We start from the raw sequence: 19,333 nt of genomic DNA, 5'->3' as shown, positions 1-19,333 counted from the left end.
CCATAAGCAGGCACTGTATCCTCTGGCAAATGTATATAATATTTTAGCAATGCATTATCACATATCCATATAATTATTCATACTCTGCAGCATACTCAGCAATATTATGTTGCAATATATCCAGATTATGTTTTAGCAATACAGTATCACATATCCATATTATCCGAGCAATACTCTGCAAAATATCCATATTCATTTAGAAACACTAACATTTCGAAATACTATACCCCTGTTAATATCCATATCCATTCTAAACAATAGCTTGTTCCATAAGCAGGCACTGTATCCTCTGGCAAATGTATATAATATTTTAGCAATGCATTATCACATATCCATATAATTATTCATACTCTGCTGCACACTTAGCAATATTATGTTGCAACATATCCAGATTATGTTTTGGCAATACATTATCACATATCCATATTATCTGAGCAATACCCTGTAATATATCCATATTCATTTAGAAACAGTAATATTTCGAAATACTATATCCCTGTTAATATCCATATCCATTCTAAACAATAGCTTGTTCCATAAACAGGCTCTGTATTCTCTGGCAAATGTATATAATATTTTAGTAATGCATTATCACATATCCATATTATTTTACATATTACGCTCTATAATAAACAATATTATATCGCAACATATCCAGAAGATGTTTTGACAATACATTATCACATATCCATATTATCTGAGCAATACTCTGTAAAATATCTCTATTATTCTAGAGACACTAATATTTTGAAATACTATATCCCTATTAATATCCATATTTAATCGGAACAATAGCTTGTTCCATAAACAGGCACTATATCCTCTGGCAAATGTATATATTTTAGCAATGCATTATCACATATCCATATAATTATTCGTACTCTGCTGCATACTCAACAGTATTATGTTGCAACATATCCAGACAACGTTCTGGCAATACATTATCACATATCCATATTATCTGAGCAATACCCTGTAATATATCCATATTCATTTAGAAACAGTAATATTTCGAAATACTATATCCCTGTTAATATCCATATCCATTCTAAACAATAGCGTGTTCCATAAACAGGCACTGTATCCTCTGGTAAATGTATATAATATTTTAGCAATGCATTATCACATATCCATATAATTATTCATACTCTGCTCCATAATCAAGAATACTGTGTTGTAACATATCCATATTATGTGTGGCAATACACTATAACATATCCATATTGTTTTCGACAGTCTGTGCCATACTGAACAATACCGTGTTCGTATATATCGAAATTACATTTTGATGATACATTATTACATATCCATATTATATTTCATACTCTGCTGCATACTGAACAATATTATGCTATAACATATCCTAATTATGTTTTTGTAATACATTATAACATATCCCTAATATTTAAGCAAGTCTTGTATGATATCCATATTAATTTTTAACAGTTGTATGTTTCATATCCAGCAATACTATTTTATAACACATTGAAATTATAATTTGGCAATATGTTATATATCAATATAATTTTTCATAATCTGCTCCATATTCAACTATACTACGTTGCAACATATCCAGATTACGTTTCAACAATATTGTGTTTTCCCAATAACTCTTGATAAGTCTATTTTACAACATATCCACAACATATGTTGGCAATGAGATGTGCATATTGGGTATGTTTTTATGTTGTGAAGTTTGTGTATACTAGTAATATGTGCTGTATCTGTTATGTTCTAATAAATTTTCTAATCTTTGGAAATATTTTAGTAATATTGAACATTAGGAATAATGTTTATTGTTATATAATTCTTTTTTAAAATTTAATTTTCATACATGAAAAGAGTATTCCTAATATTTTAAGTTATATAATTTGAAACTTCCACAAAACATTGTGATTACTTTACATTTACAACTTAATTTATATTATTATTATTCTGTTACTAAATTAATTATTTGTTATGTAACAATAATATATTGACATGAAATATTCTATGTCCATTCTTGAATTTTTATTACATTTATATACCTGGTCTCTTTACACGATATTTTAAATAATATACTTTTACATGGTCTGTTTTATACAGTTTATTCATTTGTTTATGGTTTCCAATAGGTGTTTTTTTTGGTACATATTAAGATAGCCTTATGTTCCTCTGATCTCGTAGGAACTAATAGTTATGAAAAGGACCAGTCATCGTCTGTAAGTTTAATCGAGGAGGGAATGCAACTAGCTAATAAACTGTATCCAAGGGATTTGAGAATTTGTATGGCTTGTTATAAAAAATCATTAAAAGAAAAAACAAAACAAAATATATCGTCACAACTAATACAAAACTATCAGACCAAGGATACTTCGTGTGACAAAAGTAATTCTTTTCTAGTAATAAGGAAACGTATTAGTTATAATATAATAGTAACTATGAATCAAACATAAATTTAAAAAAAAGAAATTTTTTTGTTTTTCTTACTACATTACTTTTCTTTCATGTGTTTATTGAATAAAATGTTGTTATCAAATGCAGTTCTATATTTTAAATTGCTTTTACTATTGTTTGCTCCAATTTAACACTAAACCTACCAATACTCCGTGTATACCTATTCCTACCGTGTGCGGTCAAAATGATCGGTAATTAAAGAAGTAATGATTTAACATAGATAATGGTTAATTTATAACTAAATGTATATAAAATGATGAACTTTCATAAAATTTCATCCAAATTTACTTTTGTTTAATTTTAATTATAGACTTAAATAGAATTACACTTTTATTTATATAGAAATATATCTTATTCAATTTTGCTGCGTTTTTTACAAGTTCAAATGTACATTTGCCGCATAAATATTTCCCACATCTTAAACAAATTTTCGTAATTTTGTAACCTTTACAATTTTTTACTTAACCTTGACAAGTTTTTTGTAGTACTTGTTGATAGTTTTATTGCATGGTTTTTTTCCGTGATTCTTTATATAAAAGTAACGTATGCACTAGGTTTATAACAATTCTGTGAATTCTCTGTAAATTGGCCCTATACTGTAGATACCATTGCAAATTTATTGGTTTGTAAACGTTTTCTTCTTTCGCTCATCTTATCAAATCGTATACACCTCATAATTTCAGCAAAGTCATTCCTCCTTATTGTTTTTAAAACAAATGCAGGTCTCCAAATTTTATTCCACAAATATTAGACATCTAAATTTTTTGCCTGATATGCACCGCGTGCATATAACAGAGCAATAAATGCATCTAGTTCTGTTGTATCCAGCTCCCTCGTAATTCCCAATACTTTAAATGCTTCTTCTTCGGTACATTTTATTATATGATTCATTATATGGTGATCAGTAATAAGATAAAATGCCGTCTTTACTTGTCCTTTTATAATATGCCGTTTAACCGTAAAAATATCCTAAAAATATTATGAACTGATGTCCTGCCAGGTTTGAGACTTGCATCTATTTCTTTCCAAACTGTCCCAATGAGCCCAGTTTCGATATGTTGGTTCTTTACATCAGTCTTACTCTTTGCTATCAATGATAATTTCTTTTCTTTTTGCCCTGGATATGAATATTTATTTATAATATTCAACTCTGATTTGATTGTAAATAGTTTTCAGTTGCTGAAGTTTCTTGTTCATCGCACACTGAACAGTCCTCTTCTAGGTCCGTTCTTTTTTTCTTATAATTTTTTTTTTTAAGTCTTGACATTTTTAGGGTAAATATTTATAAATACATGTATGAATTATGGTTTCTGACAAGGTTACGGGCGTAACAGTTGTTATTATTTGTTATTACTGATTTTATTTATCATCTGATCTTGAGATAGCCTTTTCTTTGTACTGATAGCATTTATTTTAAGATTAACTAACACATTTTGTCGGACGGTCAAAATGAGCGCTCACGGTAGGCAAGGCAGAATATAAATGTTTCTCAGAAAATAAAAGAGTAAACTAAAATTAAATACAGGAAAATATATTGCATGCGTATTTTAGGAAAAGTCAGAAATTATGAAGCGATATGATAAAGTTTAAATATGGTTAAATTTGAACAGAAATTCGAGAGTGGTCAATTTGACCGGCGCTGGTAGGTTTAGTGTTAACATCAGTTCTATACTTTTTTGCAAATTAATTGCGTCACGACTGATTTGCAAACTTATTCTTATTTACATTAAACAAACTATATACTTTACGACTAAGAAGTAATTCTTAATGAAGAAAATCAATGAAAACGTAAGTATTGTTAATAAATACCTTTTTAATAGTTGAAACATGGAGTTATTCGTAAAAGAGTTATGTTTTGCCACAGTGAATGTCCATTTATTGTACCCTTGTTCTATGTCACGAAATTTCATTAGAAGACCAAACTGATCATACGCCATTTGACCAATAAACACCATAGTAAGCGACGGCAATGGTAAGGTAGGTGAATACATATTACTGTTCTTTATATGTATATATATACCAATGTACCTCTAATATTTAGATGCAAACATCCGCGCCATCTGTCATTTTCGTACACTTGAAAATTAGCATCTGATTTGAAAATTTATAACATTAATTCCACTTATTAATAATCTCTTTAAGCCCGAAATATATGTATATAATTAAAACATTAACTTTAAATTGTATTAAATTTTGAATAGAAGCATTGAAAGGATAAACAAAACACCTTGCGGTTTCTTTAGCTTCAGTATCAAACCTGAGTGTCATGGCCATGGTCACTGTTGGTCAAAGTATCACATTGTCGTACATTTAAATCGTATTAAACAATTTATTTAAGCAGATCAAACAATAAACATGCTGATAAAGGGGTGGCGTATGATTCTTATCCATTTTCTTATTGCTTGGGAATGGGATTAATTCACTTAAAAACTGAGTGATACGTATAACACCAAGCGAATATCCGGCAAAAGCGAATCGTGTAGGAAGGACGAGGAAAAGCGCCGTAAAGTTTCACGACGTGTAAGGAACGGAAACAGAGGTTAGCTTATTGAACACAACTACCCTAGTCAGTTAAGATGGTGGTCATTACGGTTGTGGTGGTGGTAAAAGTGATGTCATTGATATCAATTTAGTTAAAACGTTCAACGAAGAGACAAAGGAGGAAAGTCATTCTTATAAGTAACAGTGTTTATGAGTTTCGTTAGTTATCTTATCAGGTTTTTATCACATATCATTTGAAAATACGTGAGTGTTAAAATATTAGCTGTGTCGGAACAATTGATTGTATATGTATACATTTATCTTTCTCTCAATAGATACTTTCCTCTCTGTTAGTTCCTCCGTCCTGCTCATTCCTTCAATCGTTCTTTCCATCCTTTTTGTTTATTAATATGCATTGAAGTACCTTCACTTTATTACGAATGAATCTTCCGAAGAATAGGATTGCGTGTCAAAGAAAAAACCAGTCGATCGTTATTCGATCGAAAATTGCCGTGTTATTCTGTTGGAATTAAGTGACCGGCTGATTAAAAGTACAACGACAGATAAATTAATGAATATGCAAAGTTTTTAAATTTGTGTCGCGCGAAATTTCCAATTTTTTTCCAAAGGTAAGCAAATTGAAAAGTGTGCGAATTTCGTGAATGATTACTAATGGTTAAGTGTGTTTCTCTGCCGTGAATACTTCAAAGATTAATTATATTAAGTGAAGTATATGCATAAGCAATGCGTCCTTTGTAGTAATTCGTTTTTATCGTGTTTCAAAGATGTTATTGTTAAAATTTTATTGCTTGAAATTTCCTTATTACAAGCAATTTTTAATGTACCGCAAATTTTTTTATCGATCGAAAATAGGTCATCAAGATAAAGTAGGGGACGTCCACACAGTTACATTCCTCAATTCCTGGCGCTTTTAATGAATCAACATATAATGAACTTTGGTAGAGAAATGTGTTTTATGTCAATGAAAGCTGTTCTTGTCACACTTATCAAAACATATTAACTACTTGATGTCTTGTATTAATTGTGATATTTAAAATATCTTTGAAGTTATGTTACAATTTATCAAATTGACTTTTTGCAATCAGTGTGATTATCTGTGAAGCAGTTGATTAGACTTATTAGTTTATAACAAATTACATTTAACATTTTGTATATGTGAGATAATATATGTTACAAGAAAAAGAGAACATGAATAGTTATACAAATATACTTTTAACAGGGTTGCAATAATGTCTAAAAAGATTAATTGCAACAAAATGTTAGTTCACCAGTTGTCGTCTGTATTACCTGATGATAGGCCCATCACAGCCATAAATATTGTTGAAGATATAGATAAGTGTCCACCAAATTTTACAGTGGTAAGTAACCTCACAAGATAGTTTGTATAAATAAGTTAAGGTATTTAACCTGGTGTTTATAACTATTTTTATATTATTATTTTTTACTTTTCTATAGATGTGTACTATTTTTAAATGTCATTTTACCTTTAGGTATCACGAACATATGACCAAGATACTGATGCTGATCTATGGAGAGAAAGTGGACTTTTTATTAAAAAGAAAGGTAGATACATATGTTTTTCAAAGACTGAAGGATTACCCCAGTGTGTGGTCGAAGATATCGTAGTCATTAATGAACGAGATACTCCTCCAGAAGGATATAGCATAATTTCTTATACTGTAGATTCAAGTGAGCATACGTAAGACTAATCAATGTATCATTTATCAGGAATGTATTTTCATTTAGTACATTGCAATAATGAATTTTAGTGCAGAAGGCATGGAGAAAGAAACAGGTGTGCTATAAAATTAGAAATAAGGAACTATGCTCGAAAGCAGTTACTGATATTATCATATGTAGTAGAGTTATACATAAGGTTTATACATCTAAAATGGCACCAAATGGATTTATTGCTGCTGGGTATATCTATAGAATTTTATATTTATGAAAATTTTATAAAGATCAAATTATTCTTCTTATTTCTATTCTTTTCAGTGTTATTAACGGAGTTTGTGTTTGCTACAAAACTGTGGATATTGTAAATGGGAATTCAAATTCACAGTCATATGTTAATATAGAGTAAGAATCATCTTTATCTTAAAAGGAATTAAGATATATTTACCTTAATGCTTACCACTTATTCTATATAACGTCTTATTTATAGCTTACTACAAAGTGCTTCCCCAAATCCATCAAATGGGACACCCCATAGAATACCGCCCGAGAGGCCACCAAAACCAAAGTTTTCGCCAAAACCAGCAAATGGGGTTTATCCAAAAATTAGTGGAAGTGGAGGAAAGGATACAGAGGAATCTAACGATAGAGATTATGAAATTTTGAGTCCTAGTGCAAGAATTAGACCTACGAGACCTGCTCCGCAACCCCCTACATCAACAGTTGTTGGATCTACATCAATTTATGGTACACTACCAGGATCTTCCGATTTGGATGGAGTCCCATTTGTTCTTAATCCACGTCTTAGTGTTCATTCTGATTCTTCTACTGTAAGTAATTTTTACAAAAAATCTATATTTTTTTGTATATAATTTCATATATTTTCAACAATTATTTCATATTGTTTAGAATAAACTTCCTGTGATTAAAATTTGGACTCAGAAAGACTTGGATAAAGAGGTACAATTAATATTTATTCAAAGCACGTAATGTACCAATGTTTTTAATATTCTTATTTTTTATTTCATTTTGCAGTTCTTTTACGATTTTTGTGCAGAGAGAGAAACTTGAAGAAACCACTGTGCCAAATTAATTGCGTGATTCTTCACGCAATTTTTCAGCTATGTCTATACATTTGTATTGATAATATAGCACTAGCCAAGTGTAATAGAGTGCCTGAACGAGTGATTCATACTAACCTACGAAAATGGAATTACTTTCAAAACATTTACCGATGAAATGTTCGAATTTAAATATTGTCCATTTTCTAAAGTACTTTTCTCTTCCATGTTCTATTTAGATTTTGATACCAGTAACAGTTAGCACTGTATTTTTATAGAGTTGCGTTGTATTTTTATAGATAGTAGAAGTTATATATATGTATATTATATATAATTGTATCATATGTTCTAGTTGTTTATAAATCGCCACAAAATACTTAATATTATACTGGTGTATTCCTATTTCTTAATCAAACGCAGGAATCTTTCAATAAAGTCATCTTTAATTTTATTTCCAACAAAAAATAAGTACATCTTTACTTTTATCCTCGAATGAATGCCTTTAATACTTTTATAGAATGCGTATATTTTGCTTTTGTATCATTTAGTTGATGAATAGTTAATCCGTAATTACGTACATACAGATTCTCAAATGCTACAACGTTTAACTAACAATTGGTTGAGATACTGATTAGAGTTTGATATTTAAAATTTAACAAAATACCGGATGATGAACGTAATTATAGCTTAATTTAAGACCATTATAATTTAATATTTTCAATTTTTGATGTACAACTTTAACTAGAAAATAACAAAAACGTTGATTTCCGTAATAAATGAACTTACTTGTGGCACTTTATAGTGAAAAAAGCTTATTAACGTATGTAAGTATTTACGTTTATAAGCTATTCCCAATGATGTACTATTAATTACTCAATCCATTGTGAATTGATTAGTAATGCTATAAATAGGTAAACGATATTTTATTAAAATATACAACATATTCAAGTATTCTTTAAATTGAAGGTGCTATAAATAAATTAACTTCTACGTTCCACAATTTCTTTAGTAACAAAAGATCTGATAAAGGTATTAAAAAGAGGAAAGAGAACATTAATAATTTACAGAATTACATTTTGCACTTAAAGAATCGTGTTCCTAGCACGGTTTTAATGATCACTAATTCATATTATGGTTACTACTTTTCGTTTGCTTATTAATTTAAGTTCCTTCGGCAGATGCTTCTTGTCGAAACAGATTTTTTGGAAAAACTTGAACCAGTCGTCAGACGAATGGGCCAGTCCAATGTCTAATATGGGTAGTATTGTTCGTCGTGGAAACACCATGTTTTTCCATAACTGCTGTCGCTTTGATCTTATTCTTATACTTGACGTCTTTTGGCTTTAACATACTCTTGTGGTTGCTCAGCAACCTCGATGGTGTTAATATGGATTTGTTGCTAAGACCTGTAGTTTCTAAGAAGTGATCGTAGCCGCTGCTCGAATTGCTCGCAGCAAGAGGAACATTATTATTGTCTTTGGTTGCGGCAGTTTTCTCGTTCTGACCAACCGTCGCCCCAAGATTACCGAGCCTCTCCGATCCATCGCCCTCTGGTCTATCCGGATCATCTGACAAATCACATTCATCCAAATTGAACTCTTCAAAATTTTGTCTGATATCAAATTCCTGATCAAATTCTGAATGGACATGTTTCTCCTTGGTTTTCGTGCGTTCTTTTGTTTGATCCTCCGATTCACCGCCAATTTTGAATTCTTCAAAATGGCGAACGATGTTAGTGACTCTGGGAATTTTCCGGGTTTGTTCCCCGTTAGTTTCATGACTGACGCTCTGACGCGTCTGGAATGAAGATCGGACATTATTAAACCTGTTTTTCCAGAAGTTCCCCTCTTCATTGTTCCCTGTAACTTTATTAATCGCATCGTCGAAGTTTAAACTTCTCGCAGATGATACGTTAATCCCCGCAGATTTTAAAGGAGAAGATATAAAACCGAATATCTTCTTGCTATGTTCAGACGAACTAGGTTCAAGTAGCTGTTGCTTCTTCCGCGTCTCATCGATGAGAAACGAGGGGCTAGGAATCTTTTTTAAGATTAACGTGTTATTCTTGAACTGCGGTTTGGGAGGCAACGCAGGAGGTGTTTTAGGAGGTGGTGATATAATCTCCGGAAGTGACTCGATATCCTCATAATCCAAATTTTTCGCTATGGTCAATCCTTTCGTAGACATCTGCAGACAAGTCTTTTCCTCGATACGCTCTAATTTTAAAGGTGGATTCGACGCATTTACAGACGTTTTCGTCTTTTGTATCACCTGTGAAGAGGGGAAACTCGTATGCCTCGTCTCCTCAACTTCGACCTTTGGTTCTATAATGACAATTGGAATAGCCTTTGATTCTTCCGATTCTTCCTCAAGACTCGACTCATGATTCGTGATCGTGGTTGCAACATTTGAGGTTGAAGTACTTTCAGTAAGACTCATGCCAAACTCGTCTTCTGTAGCAGTGGGTTCGAAACTGTTTACAGAAACATCGGTCAATTCGTTGCTAGCTAATTCTTTTTCTGTAATTCCTTCTTCAGAGTTCTTCCTCTCCATTTCAGATCCCACGGACTCGATATCCGATAATTTAGCTGGTTGAAATCGGACGATTCTTCCTCGATGTTTAAACTTCCTAGGTATGGAAAGAATACTCTCTTCCTCCTCCATGTCTCGTAAAAGGATCTGATTAACACACTCCAAAACGGAATTATGTTTGCTATTCGGTCGATATGTGCTGTGCCTAAAGACGTCGTCGTTGACTTTATCCTCGTCAGGGTCGCTGTACCAGTTCCCGCTGGTCTCTTCTGCGTTGTGTTCTTCGATTTCCATTTTTAGGCATCTATAGAAGTCAAATATAAATTTAAAAATACGTTGTGAAATATTTTTCTATAACAATGTGAATATATAATATATTGAACTATAATAATCTAATCATTTATTATAGCAACATTCCATTTATCTGAATTCTATTTTGTAGAGAGAAAAATATTCAGCCGATGGATACTGCGATCGGGATTCGAACGCGGATTTTTCGCTCATCGGGCGGGGTGCTTCTTCAATTAAGCTACCTAGGCCATCGACGAATATTCTCTCCCAAACGACTAAGTCTCAAATGGCTGCCACCTACAATTTATTGGTGCGAAATTTTATTTAACGAATAATTGACTGAATTCCTGTCAAGTGAATTCAGTTGCTAGCACTTGAACTTTTATTCCATGCTTGATTGAAAAATCATAGGTAGCGGGAATCGAGAAACTACTGGACTCCTACCATATAAACTCTAATTATTAGGTGCAGAAGAAGATTGTATGCTTTTAGCCTTATACACTGTGTTGTTCTTATACAACTCTTGTATTTACTTCTGTTACTGCAATTACATAAATGTTGGCAAAAAGATATTGCAAACATTCATCATTGATCCATAGAATAGCATTACATAGACATTTGTTTCTAGCAAACACGTACAAACACAACGGGCAGCGAATTTTCTTTTATGCATATATATTGCTCCGATTTTAAACTATTTTTTGTTTCTCGTATGTCTCTATCGAACTAATTTACATTAACGAATGTTATAAACATTTTACACGATCGGCAAATGCCTGATATACATGTATCCTTTTAAGGAAATAAATACTTACACACTATTATTATTATTACTCCCGTTATTGCTACTGTTATTATTATTATTACTATAATCCTCGTTCATCTTCGGCATTTCCGCGATCACGTTTCCTGTGTGTTCTAAATTTCTTGAGTTTGTCTCGTTGCAAGCGTTTACATAAATTGGTTCCTGTTCTTTTTCTTCGTCCTCTGACACAAAGTTACAGTCCATTCCGTCGTCTTTACTTTCCGTTCTCGCGATATTCGTCGGTTCGATCATGTCCGTTTCGTTCAAAGCCTTCTGTGTTCTCGATCTACCGATTCCTAGCTTTTTCCTCGGCAATTTAGAACCGTTTTCAACCAACATCGTCTGTTCATCATCATCACCATCGTAGATCATTGTGATTTCGTTCTCGCTATCCGTAACCATCGTAGGCGAACATCTATTGGATTTATTCAGCGTGGAACCGGGTGAAACGTCGCTACTTTCGCCCTCGCAGAAACCCTCGGTGCTGAGCAACGAGGGGCTGCCCTCTGTGGTGGTTGTGATAATCGACACATCTGTGTTTTCGCTGCTCGTCAGACTCGTTTTCGAAATATCGCTCCCAGCGAAGCTGTGCGTCTTCTTCACCCCTCTGTCCAACTCTTCGAGCGCAACAGGTATCTCCGACGAATTCAGTTTTGTGATTATCTCGCACTTCAGGTTTTGAATCTCTTTACTAATTCCACAGTTTTGCCTGGAGCCTGCCTGAAATGAGAAAAAAAACGAGATCTCGTTACAGTTGTCTACTGCGCCAGTTTAGAATTGTAATGGATCTTGATGTGCTTTCTCAGGCATACGTATTGCGAATATTTATGTGATTACAAAGATGTTCCTTGACATAAGAAATAGATTTTTCTCAAAAATCGTTTGTTTCTTTGTTCCATTATTAAATTTATATTAGAAACTCATCACGAAGCCAATAAAATATACGAAACGAGATAAAAAATTGCAAAAGTCAATTACGTCGGGAGACTACTAGAATGCGTTATTAAGAAATTAAGAAGTCTGAGGGCTTTTCTTGCTATGAGGCCCTTAATTAAATCACAATATCTCGAAACTTACATCGGCATTGGGCGTTTGCAAATCGTTGTTTTTAATGTCGGTTGCCGTGTTAAGCTTCATTGACGATTTACCAAGGGTCTGTTCGCGTTTGCATTTGATATAATTCTTGGTGTAACGTCTGAGCTTAGCGATTTCAAGCTGCTGGTTCTTGATCACATTGTCCTTTTCGCAAAGTAGTTGTCTGATCGATTTCTGCTCTTGCTTCAGCCGTGCCTCCAGCACCAACAGAGCACGAAGTATCCGCGATAATTGCTGATCTCGAAGACTTCTTTCGGACTCGTGGTTCGCAGTGCGATTGTCCAGCTCTTTCACCAGATCACGGCATCTCTTCGTGGCTGCCTTCAAGGCCTCCTGAGTACGAACCAGCTCTTGCTTGAGAGTTCGCACCTCGGTTTCCATCTGAAAAATAATTTGCTGGTTAGATACAGTGGCTGCTTCTATTAAGATTTCATAATGAAATGTATCTTTCTTCTTCGTTACGACTTTTTAATTGCGGTTAATAATTTCAATTCTTTATACAGGTATAATACACGTATAAAAATAATAAATTATCGTCAATTAATTCGATTACTTGAACACACGTTCGTGTACATGAATAGAAATAAAGAATTCTCGAAGTCAGATTCAAAAGCGGAATTTGGTGGAATTCGTTGTGACCTGAGGTAAAAAAATGAGAATGACGAAACACGTGGGGCCTTTTCTTTGTTGCACGGGAAGAAAAATGTTGAAAGTTGACTTTGGAGAAGGAACTTTGGAATTCGTCTAGGTTAGTAGAAACGCTGGACCGTACTACGAAGACCGGAAGGACCTGACCTGCAGGAGCTGGTAAGCCAAGCAGACAAAAAAAAAGAGATGAAAGAAAGGGAACCAGCCGAAATAAAAAGGGGATTCATTGTCTGAGCTTTAACTTAAGGTCTATTTTACTTCGTCTTGGTTTCTCCAATGGGATAACGGTGCCTAAGAAAGTCGAATCAAGAGTAAAATATATTACAGGTAAAATTATTATACGCAGAATAAGAATGTATTAATATAAAAGAGAAATATTTTTGATTAAACAACTTTCTTTTGGTAACAATGTTGAATTATTTTTAACAGTATTTTTTACTGTTAAATATTTCATAAAGGTCGCAGATATGAATAATCAAATATTGATCAAACAGGTTTCAGTTCTGTATTTAAAACGTACCCAAAAGATTTTGCTGGGCTCGGCGAGTAACAAAGTAGAAATTAGCTTCGCTCTACCAAATATCCCAATGTATATGCAACTCGAAAAACTTTAGCAGTTAGTTTGCATCAGTAGCATTTAGCTCGCTTCAGAAATTCCTGAAATCGATTTAGCCTTTAAACTTTGTGGTATTTATGTTATATTAGGAAACTAACGTTAGAACACAGAATACAAATCCAATAACTGATAGAACTACGGTAAAAGAGATGATCTTCTATTTAAAAAATAATATTGTAAACATATTCTTGTATAATTTTTTTACAAGAACCGCTTTGAAGATTTGTTGGACATAACTTTACAGTGTTAATGAATTAATTTAATGAATTTTACTATGAATCTATTCTATAAATTTCAATTTATTCTTTGATTTGATAAACAAAACGAATGTAGGAAAGCAGAGATGGATTATTTCATAAATGAATAGAAATACATTTAGTCGCAACTTTTAGTTTAAACAACGATTCTTTCATATTTCCGTCAAGTCTTTAAAAAATTTTTAGCGGCAAAGTAAAGTATCCCAGTTGAGTTAAAGATGTTCCAAAGGACTCAGCAAACTTAAAGGGAAAGATTCGAACGACTCCATATCTTCTCGACAGAAAGTTTTACACATAATAACACCCTTCTATTCGCACTAAATACAACAAAAGAAACATCTATACGCAATGCGCATAACGCTTTAACGTAGTCCAACTCACTCCCTAGCATTCAACCCTCTAGGACAGACTCTAGGGAAAGCGTCTCAAAGTAAAGATACCAATTATGTACCAATTAAAGAAGCATTTATTTGAAAATAATTGCCGGTTCAATGCAGTAACAGCTGCCTGTAGAAGAAGCCTCGTATCTCGAGTAAAACAACAGGCAACCGTAATAATAGAACGGAGAAATGGTGACGTTTTGTGTTTTAGTAGAACTCACGGCCTTATGACTGGGAGAGATTTGTTGTCAATGGTGTAATGTGCCTGGCAGTTTGGTCGGTAAATTTATGGAGGCAGTAGATCGCAGGAAGCCACAAATTTTCGCAGCTCCACGAACTGTAATTATACAATGGCTGTAACGGAAAACGTACCCAATAGCTTGACTATTTTCTTCGTCTCATCAGGGGGGAAATAACCCCGCACCCCATACGATTTTTCGAGCGATCGATTTATAGCGCAATCCATACTAACTTTAAGTTATCAGTTGCGACATAACGAATCAAGCTCTTTCAGCAAATAGCTTGTCTTTTTTGCGATCTTCATGACGAACTACCGGTGTTATTACGCCAGCAGTCAATCATTGCTTTAAAGAATTCGTATGTTTGGTTACGGGATGCTAGAAGTAAACGGCAAAGTATGATACATATATAATATATGGGAGACAGTTTTGGTTCTAGTTGTTAATTTACAGAATAGACCAGCTTCGCGTCTTTGCTAATCTTTTATGCGTAAAGTTAAAATATCTTTGTCATTTCCAGAAAAATTACGTCAAATTATGTGTCCCTCGAAACATAATATATCAACAGTTTCAGAAATATTCGCAATTGGTTGATTTAAACGGAGCACATTGTGTATTTCGACAATCTTTCCAACATTATATATTCAACTGGATATTAAGATGAAAAATATGACGATATCAATTCAATTATGAAGAAACTAATTGTTTGAGATACCAATTGTCTCAGACTCATTTGCACGATTACGTAACTCGCAAGCGTAACATCGTATAGTTCATCTAAATGTTCCGAGTTACGACATAGCTATTTAAGATGGTATGCAAATTCCGGTTCCGGTACACGTGACATCAACGCGTCAGGTATTTCAAAATCGAACTTTTTTCAACCACGATGAATTCGTGTCCTATGATATCAGAGGAATCCCCCATAATAGGAAGAAGGTATATTATAATATGTATTTAGAAAGCGCGATCTGATGAGCTGTCCGTGTTCTGAATGCTGATGGTTATAAATGAGCAAACGCAGCGGTTTCGTGTAACTAATCATAACGTATAGTTTAGCATGAATGAAGAAAAAAGCAGAAAGTTTGATTCAATTGTATGAATCAACATTTAACAACTAATACGAAGTGAATTTCGAATAGATATTGGTTATTGATAAAATGTTATAAGAGAAAAACGCATAGTAATGAATTAAAAAAAATAAGTTGATCAGGCTTACTCGAATTAATTTTGTTTTATATTTGATTATGGATTTTTATATATCGATATTTTTGAATTTATTTTAATTTAAACAACGAAACGACACGAAATTAACTTCAAAATAAATAATCAAGATCGAGTAATGATATTTAATGTCAAAACTTGATACAGTATACGCGTCTTTGAAAATTTGATGCCCACGATTGCATCAAATTCGAGTTTTAAAGTGGCTCACGGAGGTGACGAAAAAGTGTGCTACGACTTTCTCCGTTCTTGACCAACGGTTTTTCGATCCATCGTGGTGCACGATAGGAGGTCAACGGATGAACTCCAGTCGCTGGATAACGAGATATCTATACCTCATATCGATACAGTTACCCGTTTTAGCACATTAAATATCCGTCAAATTTCCAGAAGCGAGTGCTGAAGTTAGTAAGTCTGATCTTACAGGAGACTTTTTTTTTCATTTGTATATTCGTCGTTTTTTTAATAACTGCATGGAGATTTTAGAAAAAGAATGCGGAAAGGAATGCACGGAGGATCACGTTTGTTCTTAAGTGACGTCAACGCTACATTCTCTCCTCCAATAACTCAGAAACACACTTTCTCCGGTGTTACGATGTAACGGACGAATAGAGATCCACAATTATCGCACGAAACGCGCAATAAGTATACGTAAGTAATCACATTTCTTCCGATCCCTTGTGTTTTTTTACCGAGATCCGTGAACAGAACATAATGATTTCGCTTAAAATCACCGATATATACGTTGGAATGATTTGTTTTTGATAACCATTTAATTTTTAATTTACAGGTGACTTTCAATATCATGAATGGATTAGAATTCCCGATTTCGCAAGCCAAGCATGTACACATAATAGTTCTCGCAATTACGAGCGTAGAATTGTGTCATCATTTAAACAACCTTCGTTGATTGCATCACGTTACTTTATTACAAACCGTGCAATAATTATCATACGATTCGTTATACCGTTTAAAGATACAAAAAATATGGCGTTTCGATAAATTGTATCGTTTGTTTGTGTAAATTAGTCTAATGTAAACGATACAGTCTTCCAGTTTGTATTAGGTAAACCATAGCGCTCAATCGTTATTCTAATGTTATACAATATGCAGTCGCTATGTTTGGAGTAAATAATGGATGCTTTTACAAAGACTGCAATAAGACCTTCGATGAAAACGTCTTTAAAGAATGACTGATTCATCGTTCGGTATATATAGTAGGTCGTGTCGAAATAAGTCTACGACATACTTTACGTATAGCTTTTCCATACCGTTGCTCGTTTAAAAAATCGCCATGTATCCGTTATAAATCCAATGTAAGAAACTGCCGATCAAATGCATCCCTACTACACCACACACAAGAGCGCGTAATTCAATTTTCTTTTTTTGTGTCCAAACCAAGCGCATGTTTATTTCGCATTTTTATCGATCACATCGAGTATAAAAATTGAATGCTTGGTAGAAATTATAGACTCGCGATGCTTAAAAAGCCTTCTACTGTGTACAGTAGTTTTTGCATTAAAAAAATATTCGTGTGTTATTCTTATTATATCCTGCACATTGTTACCTTAAATTCCGTCTTCCAGGCAAGCACACTTATCCAATATTATCAAGAAAGTCTGAGCACGTGACCGGCATGATATACGTATAAATTTTTTCGCACAATCACACACAAATCAGCCGAATTTCACCTGTTTTCGACATAACATTCTGTCACTGGTCCTCGAGGCATCTGTCGTGCATTGTCGTCTCCTCGAGGATGCCGGTTACGAGCGCTCTCGAGAACAGCCGATATATGCCGAAGGTCACCGAAGCTTTCCGAACGGCAGCGCGAATGACCGAATGTTTTCGCGTACCTGACATATTGTACTTCGAATTCTGAGAGTACCTTGATTACTTTTGCGAATCATTAGAAAATTCCTGCTTCATTTTCTTCCTTTAATTAACTGTATTGGGTCGAGCATTCACGACCGATATATCAAACGAAAATACGAATAACGTAACGGAAACAGAATGTAGGCGAGACGAACTTTGGATACAAACTGGTCAGTCGGCGAGTGGACAGTTAGGTCCAAGAGGGAGTAAAGAATGGTAGGGAGAGGGTTGAAGCAGGCTCGGCTTTCGAAAACAATTTTCTTCACGATCATATGCGTATCGTATAAATTTTTGTAATTTTTAGAAAACTAGAATTTATTATTATTACTATAATGAGAATTTATTATTATAACGTATTTTTAGTTTGTTATACTTTGAATGTTTTTATTTTACTCTATCCTAGAAGTTTGAAAGTTCGTAAGTAAGTTATTGAATAAGTAGTACATTATTCTTAATCGGTTTCTAACGATAAGCTATATTTATTTATGTAAGCTGTTATAATTGTAGATAATTAATAAAAATTCATATTTATAAAAAGTTGGTTCTTTCAAAAATATTCATATGAAATTACAATATATGTAGAATTGTAATATTGAAAACGAAGCAAAACAGAAATTCTATAATGGTAAACAATAATTTAACGTTTTTAGATTATAATTTAGTAAGTATTTATTTTCATTAGTACTGAAAAAATGTCTTTCTCTCTTGTGTCTATACGTACATATATAGTAGAGTCTAGTTTATTAAGTAGACGGTTGGTAAAAATCTGAAGAATCTTGAGTTATAAGTGCAGCCCTGAGCCAGAGTCAGACGAAGAGAAGGAAGAAAGTAAGAAAAGCAGGTAAAGAGAGAGAGAAAGAGTCCTGTTCCGCATTCACGCGTGCACGAATGTTTGTGCGCACTTTTTCTATGTATAACTTGTTCGTGATCGAATGAAAACAGGTAAGACTATCTATAGACCAGATATAACATAAAAATGAATACGATATGCCCTTTTTTAGATAAATTGTGAAATTAACTTGCTCTGATATCTACATACGTCACGGGAAGCAAAGTAACGAACAGCTGACTCGAGTAGTATTCAGGATTACGGCATGTTATTATTGAGAGATAGTAGTAGTCTTGTTATTTAGCATTCTCGGAGTTTTGCGGTTGATTTTGCATTTTTAACGAATTAAATCGATTATTTTGCAAAAAAGTGTTGACAGTTTATGTAGATATAAATTTTTATTCAAAAAGATGATAGCATTTCCACTAGGGAGATAGAAAATCCATTGTTCCATTTCTGACTAACCACATTGCCTACGATCTTCCAATGATCAATAAAAAAGAATAAAAGAAGCATGCCACCTCTGAATCTTAATCCTTTCGTACATAAAAAAAGTATCAAGTTAGTCTATCAATTTTAACCAAGCCTTATACGTACAGAATGAGTACCATTTATAGTAAAGTTTCTCGAGTTCCCAGAACGACACCAAATATCAGTGGTGTTGGAATGTTATCGACACGAACGGTCGTTCTTGATCTTGCCCTGAATAAGATCGTTCTCCACTACCTAGGAACGCCGATTGTCCTAGAAAACGAGATTCTACCGGTTGGCGCCTGGCCCGTGGTTGTGCAATTGCCTCCTTAACGACTTCGTCGAGACCTTCGCACAGACTTTTTGTAGAAGTTACCTCTGCGTGATACCTTCAATTC

At 33.5% G+C, this 19,333-nt stretch overlaps 2 protein-coding genes and 2 long non-coding RNA genes across 16 annotated transcripts in view; 1 reads left to right on the top strand and 3 right to left on the bottom strand.

Moving 5' to 3' along the window:
- Positions 1-758, bottom strand: part of LOC126916171 (uncharacterized) — a 35,041-nt gene extending 34,283 nt beyond the window's left edge. The window contains exon 1 of the long non-coding RNA XR_007710452.1: positions 621-758. This is a non-coding gene — a long non-coding RNA (uncharacterized LOC126916171). The remainder of the gene's footprint in view (positions 1-620) is intronic.
- Positions 759-2,708: 1,950 nt separating this feature from the next.
- On the bottom strand, positions 2,709-4,811 carry LOC126916173 (uncharacterized). Its single transcript, XR_007710467.1, has 3 exons — positions 4,664-4,811; positions 4,246-4,527; positions 2,709-3,945 (listed from the first exon to the last, which is right to left on the bottom strand). It is a non-coding gene; the product is annotated as an uncharacterized LOC126916173 (long non-coding RNA).
- On the top strand, positions 4,315-8,059 carry LOC126916156 (multivesicular body subunit 12A). 4 transcript variants are annotated; one of them, XM_050721641.1, is made up of 8 exons: positions 4,315-4,413; positions 6,158-6,296; positions 6,429-6,627; positions 6,708-6,858; positions 6,934-7,017; positions 7,103-7,442; positions 7,522-7,572; positions 7,648-8,059. In XM_050721641.1, the coding sequence occupies exons 1-8, from the start codon at positions 4,406-4,408 to the stop codon at positions 7,681-7,683; spliced, it is 1,008 nt and encodes a 335-aa protein (XP_050577598.1). In that variant the 5' UTR covers positions 4,315-4,405; the 3' UTR covers positions 7,684-8,059. The 4 variants fall into 4 exon arrangements, with proteins under 4 accessions (XP_050577598.1, XP_050577600.1, XP_050577601.1 ...); XM_050721643.1 differs by lacking the exon at positions 4,315-4,413 and adding an exon at positions 4,709-4,975; XM_050721644.1 differs by lacking the exon at positions 4,315-4,413 and adding an exon at positions 5,035-5,181.
- Positions 8,060-8,581: 522 nt separating this feature from the next.
- Positions 8,582-19,333, bottom strand: part of LOC126916138 (uncharacterized protein DDB_G0284459-like) — a 49,687-nt gene continuing 38,935 nt past the window's right edge. For 3 of the 10 annotated variants that reach the window (XM_050721582.1, XM_050721581.1, XM_050721583.1), the window contains exons 2-4: positions 12,379-12,777; positions 11,312-12,021; positions 8,582-10,509 (exon numbers count right to left, since the gene is read on the bottom strand). In XM_050721582.1, the coding sequence (XP_050577539.1) occupies positions 8,898-10,509; positions 11,312-12,021; positions 12,379-12,777 (2,721 nt within the window). In that variant the 3' untranslated portion in view covers positions 8,582-8,897. Of the gene's footprint in view, positions 10,510-11,311; positions 12,022-12,378; positions 12,778-13,564; positions 13,702-14,518; positions 14,652-14,769; positions 15,242-17,327; positions 17,903-19,333 lie in introns of those variants that run through there. The other 7 variants (XM_050721591.1, XM_050721589.1, XM_050721586.1 and 4 more) reach the window with 6 other exon arrangements.

The sequence above is a fragment of the Bombus affinis genome, chromosome 5, assembly GCF_024516045.1.
Source record: "Bombus affinis isolate iyBomAffi1 chromosome 5, iyBomAffi1.2, whole genome shotgun sequence".
Classification (NCBI taxonomy): Eukaryota; Metazoa; Arthropoda; class Insecta; order Hymenoptera; family Apidae; genus Bombus; species Bombus affinis.
This window is presented reverse-complemented; position numbering and strand designations above follow the sequence as displayed.

Bases quoted from the DNA above. Each gene is read 5' to 3' on its own strand.
- LOC126916156 (XM_050721641.1), top strand. The intron at 6,297-6,428 runs GTAAGTAACCTC...TTTTACCTTTAG, and splicing joins GTCCACCAAATTTTACAGTG to GTATCACGAACATATGACCA. The intron at 7,018-7,102 runs GTAAGAATCATC...TCTTATTTATAG, and splicing joins CAGTCATATGTTAATATAGA to CTTACTACAAAGTGCTTCCC.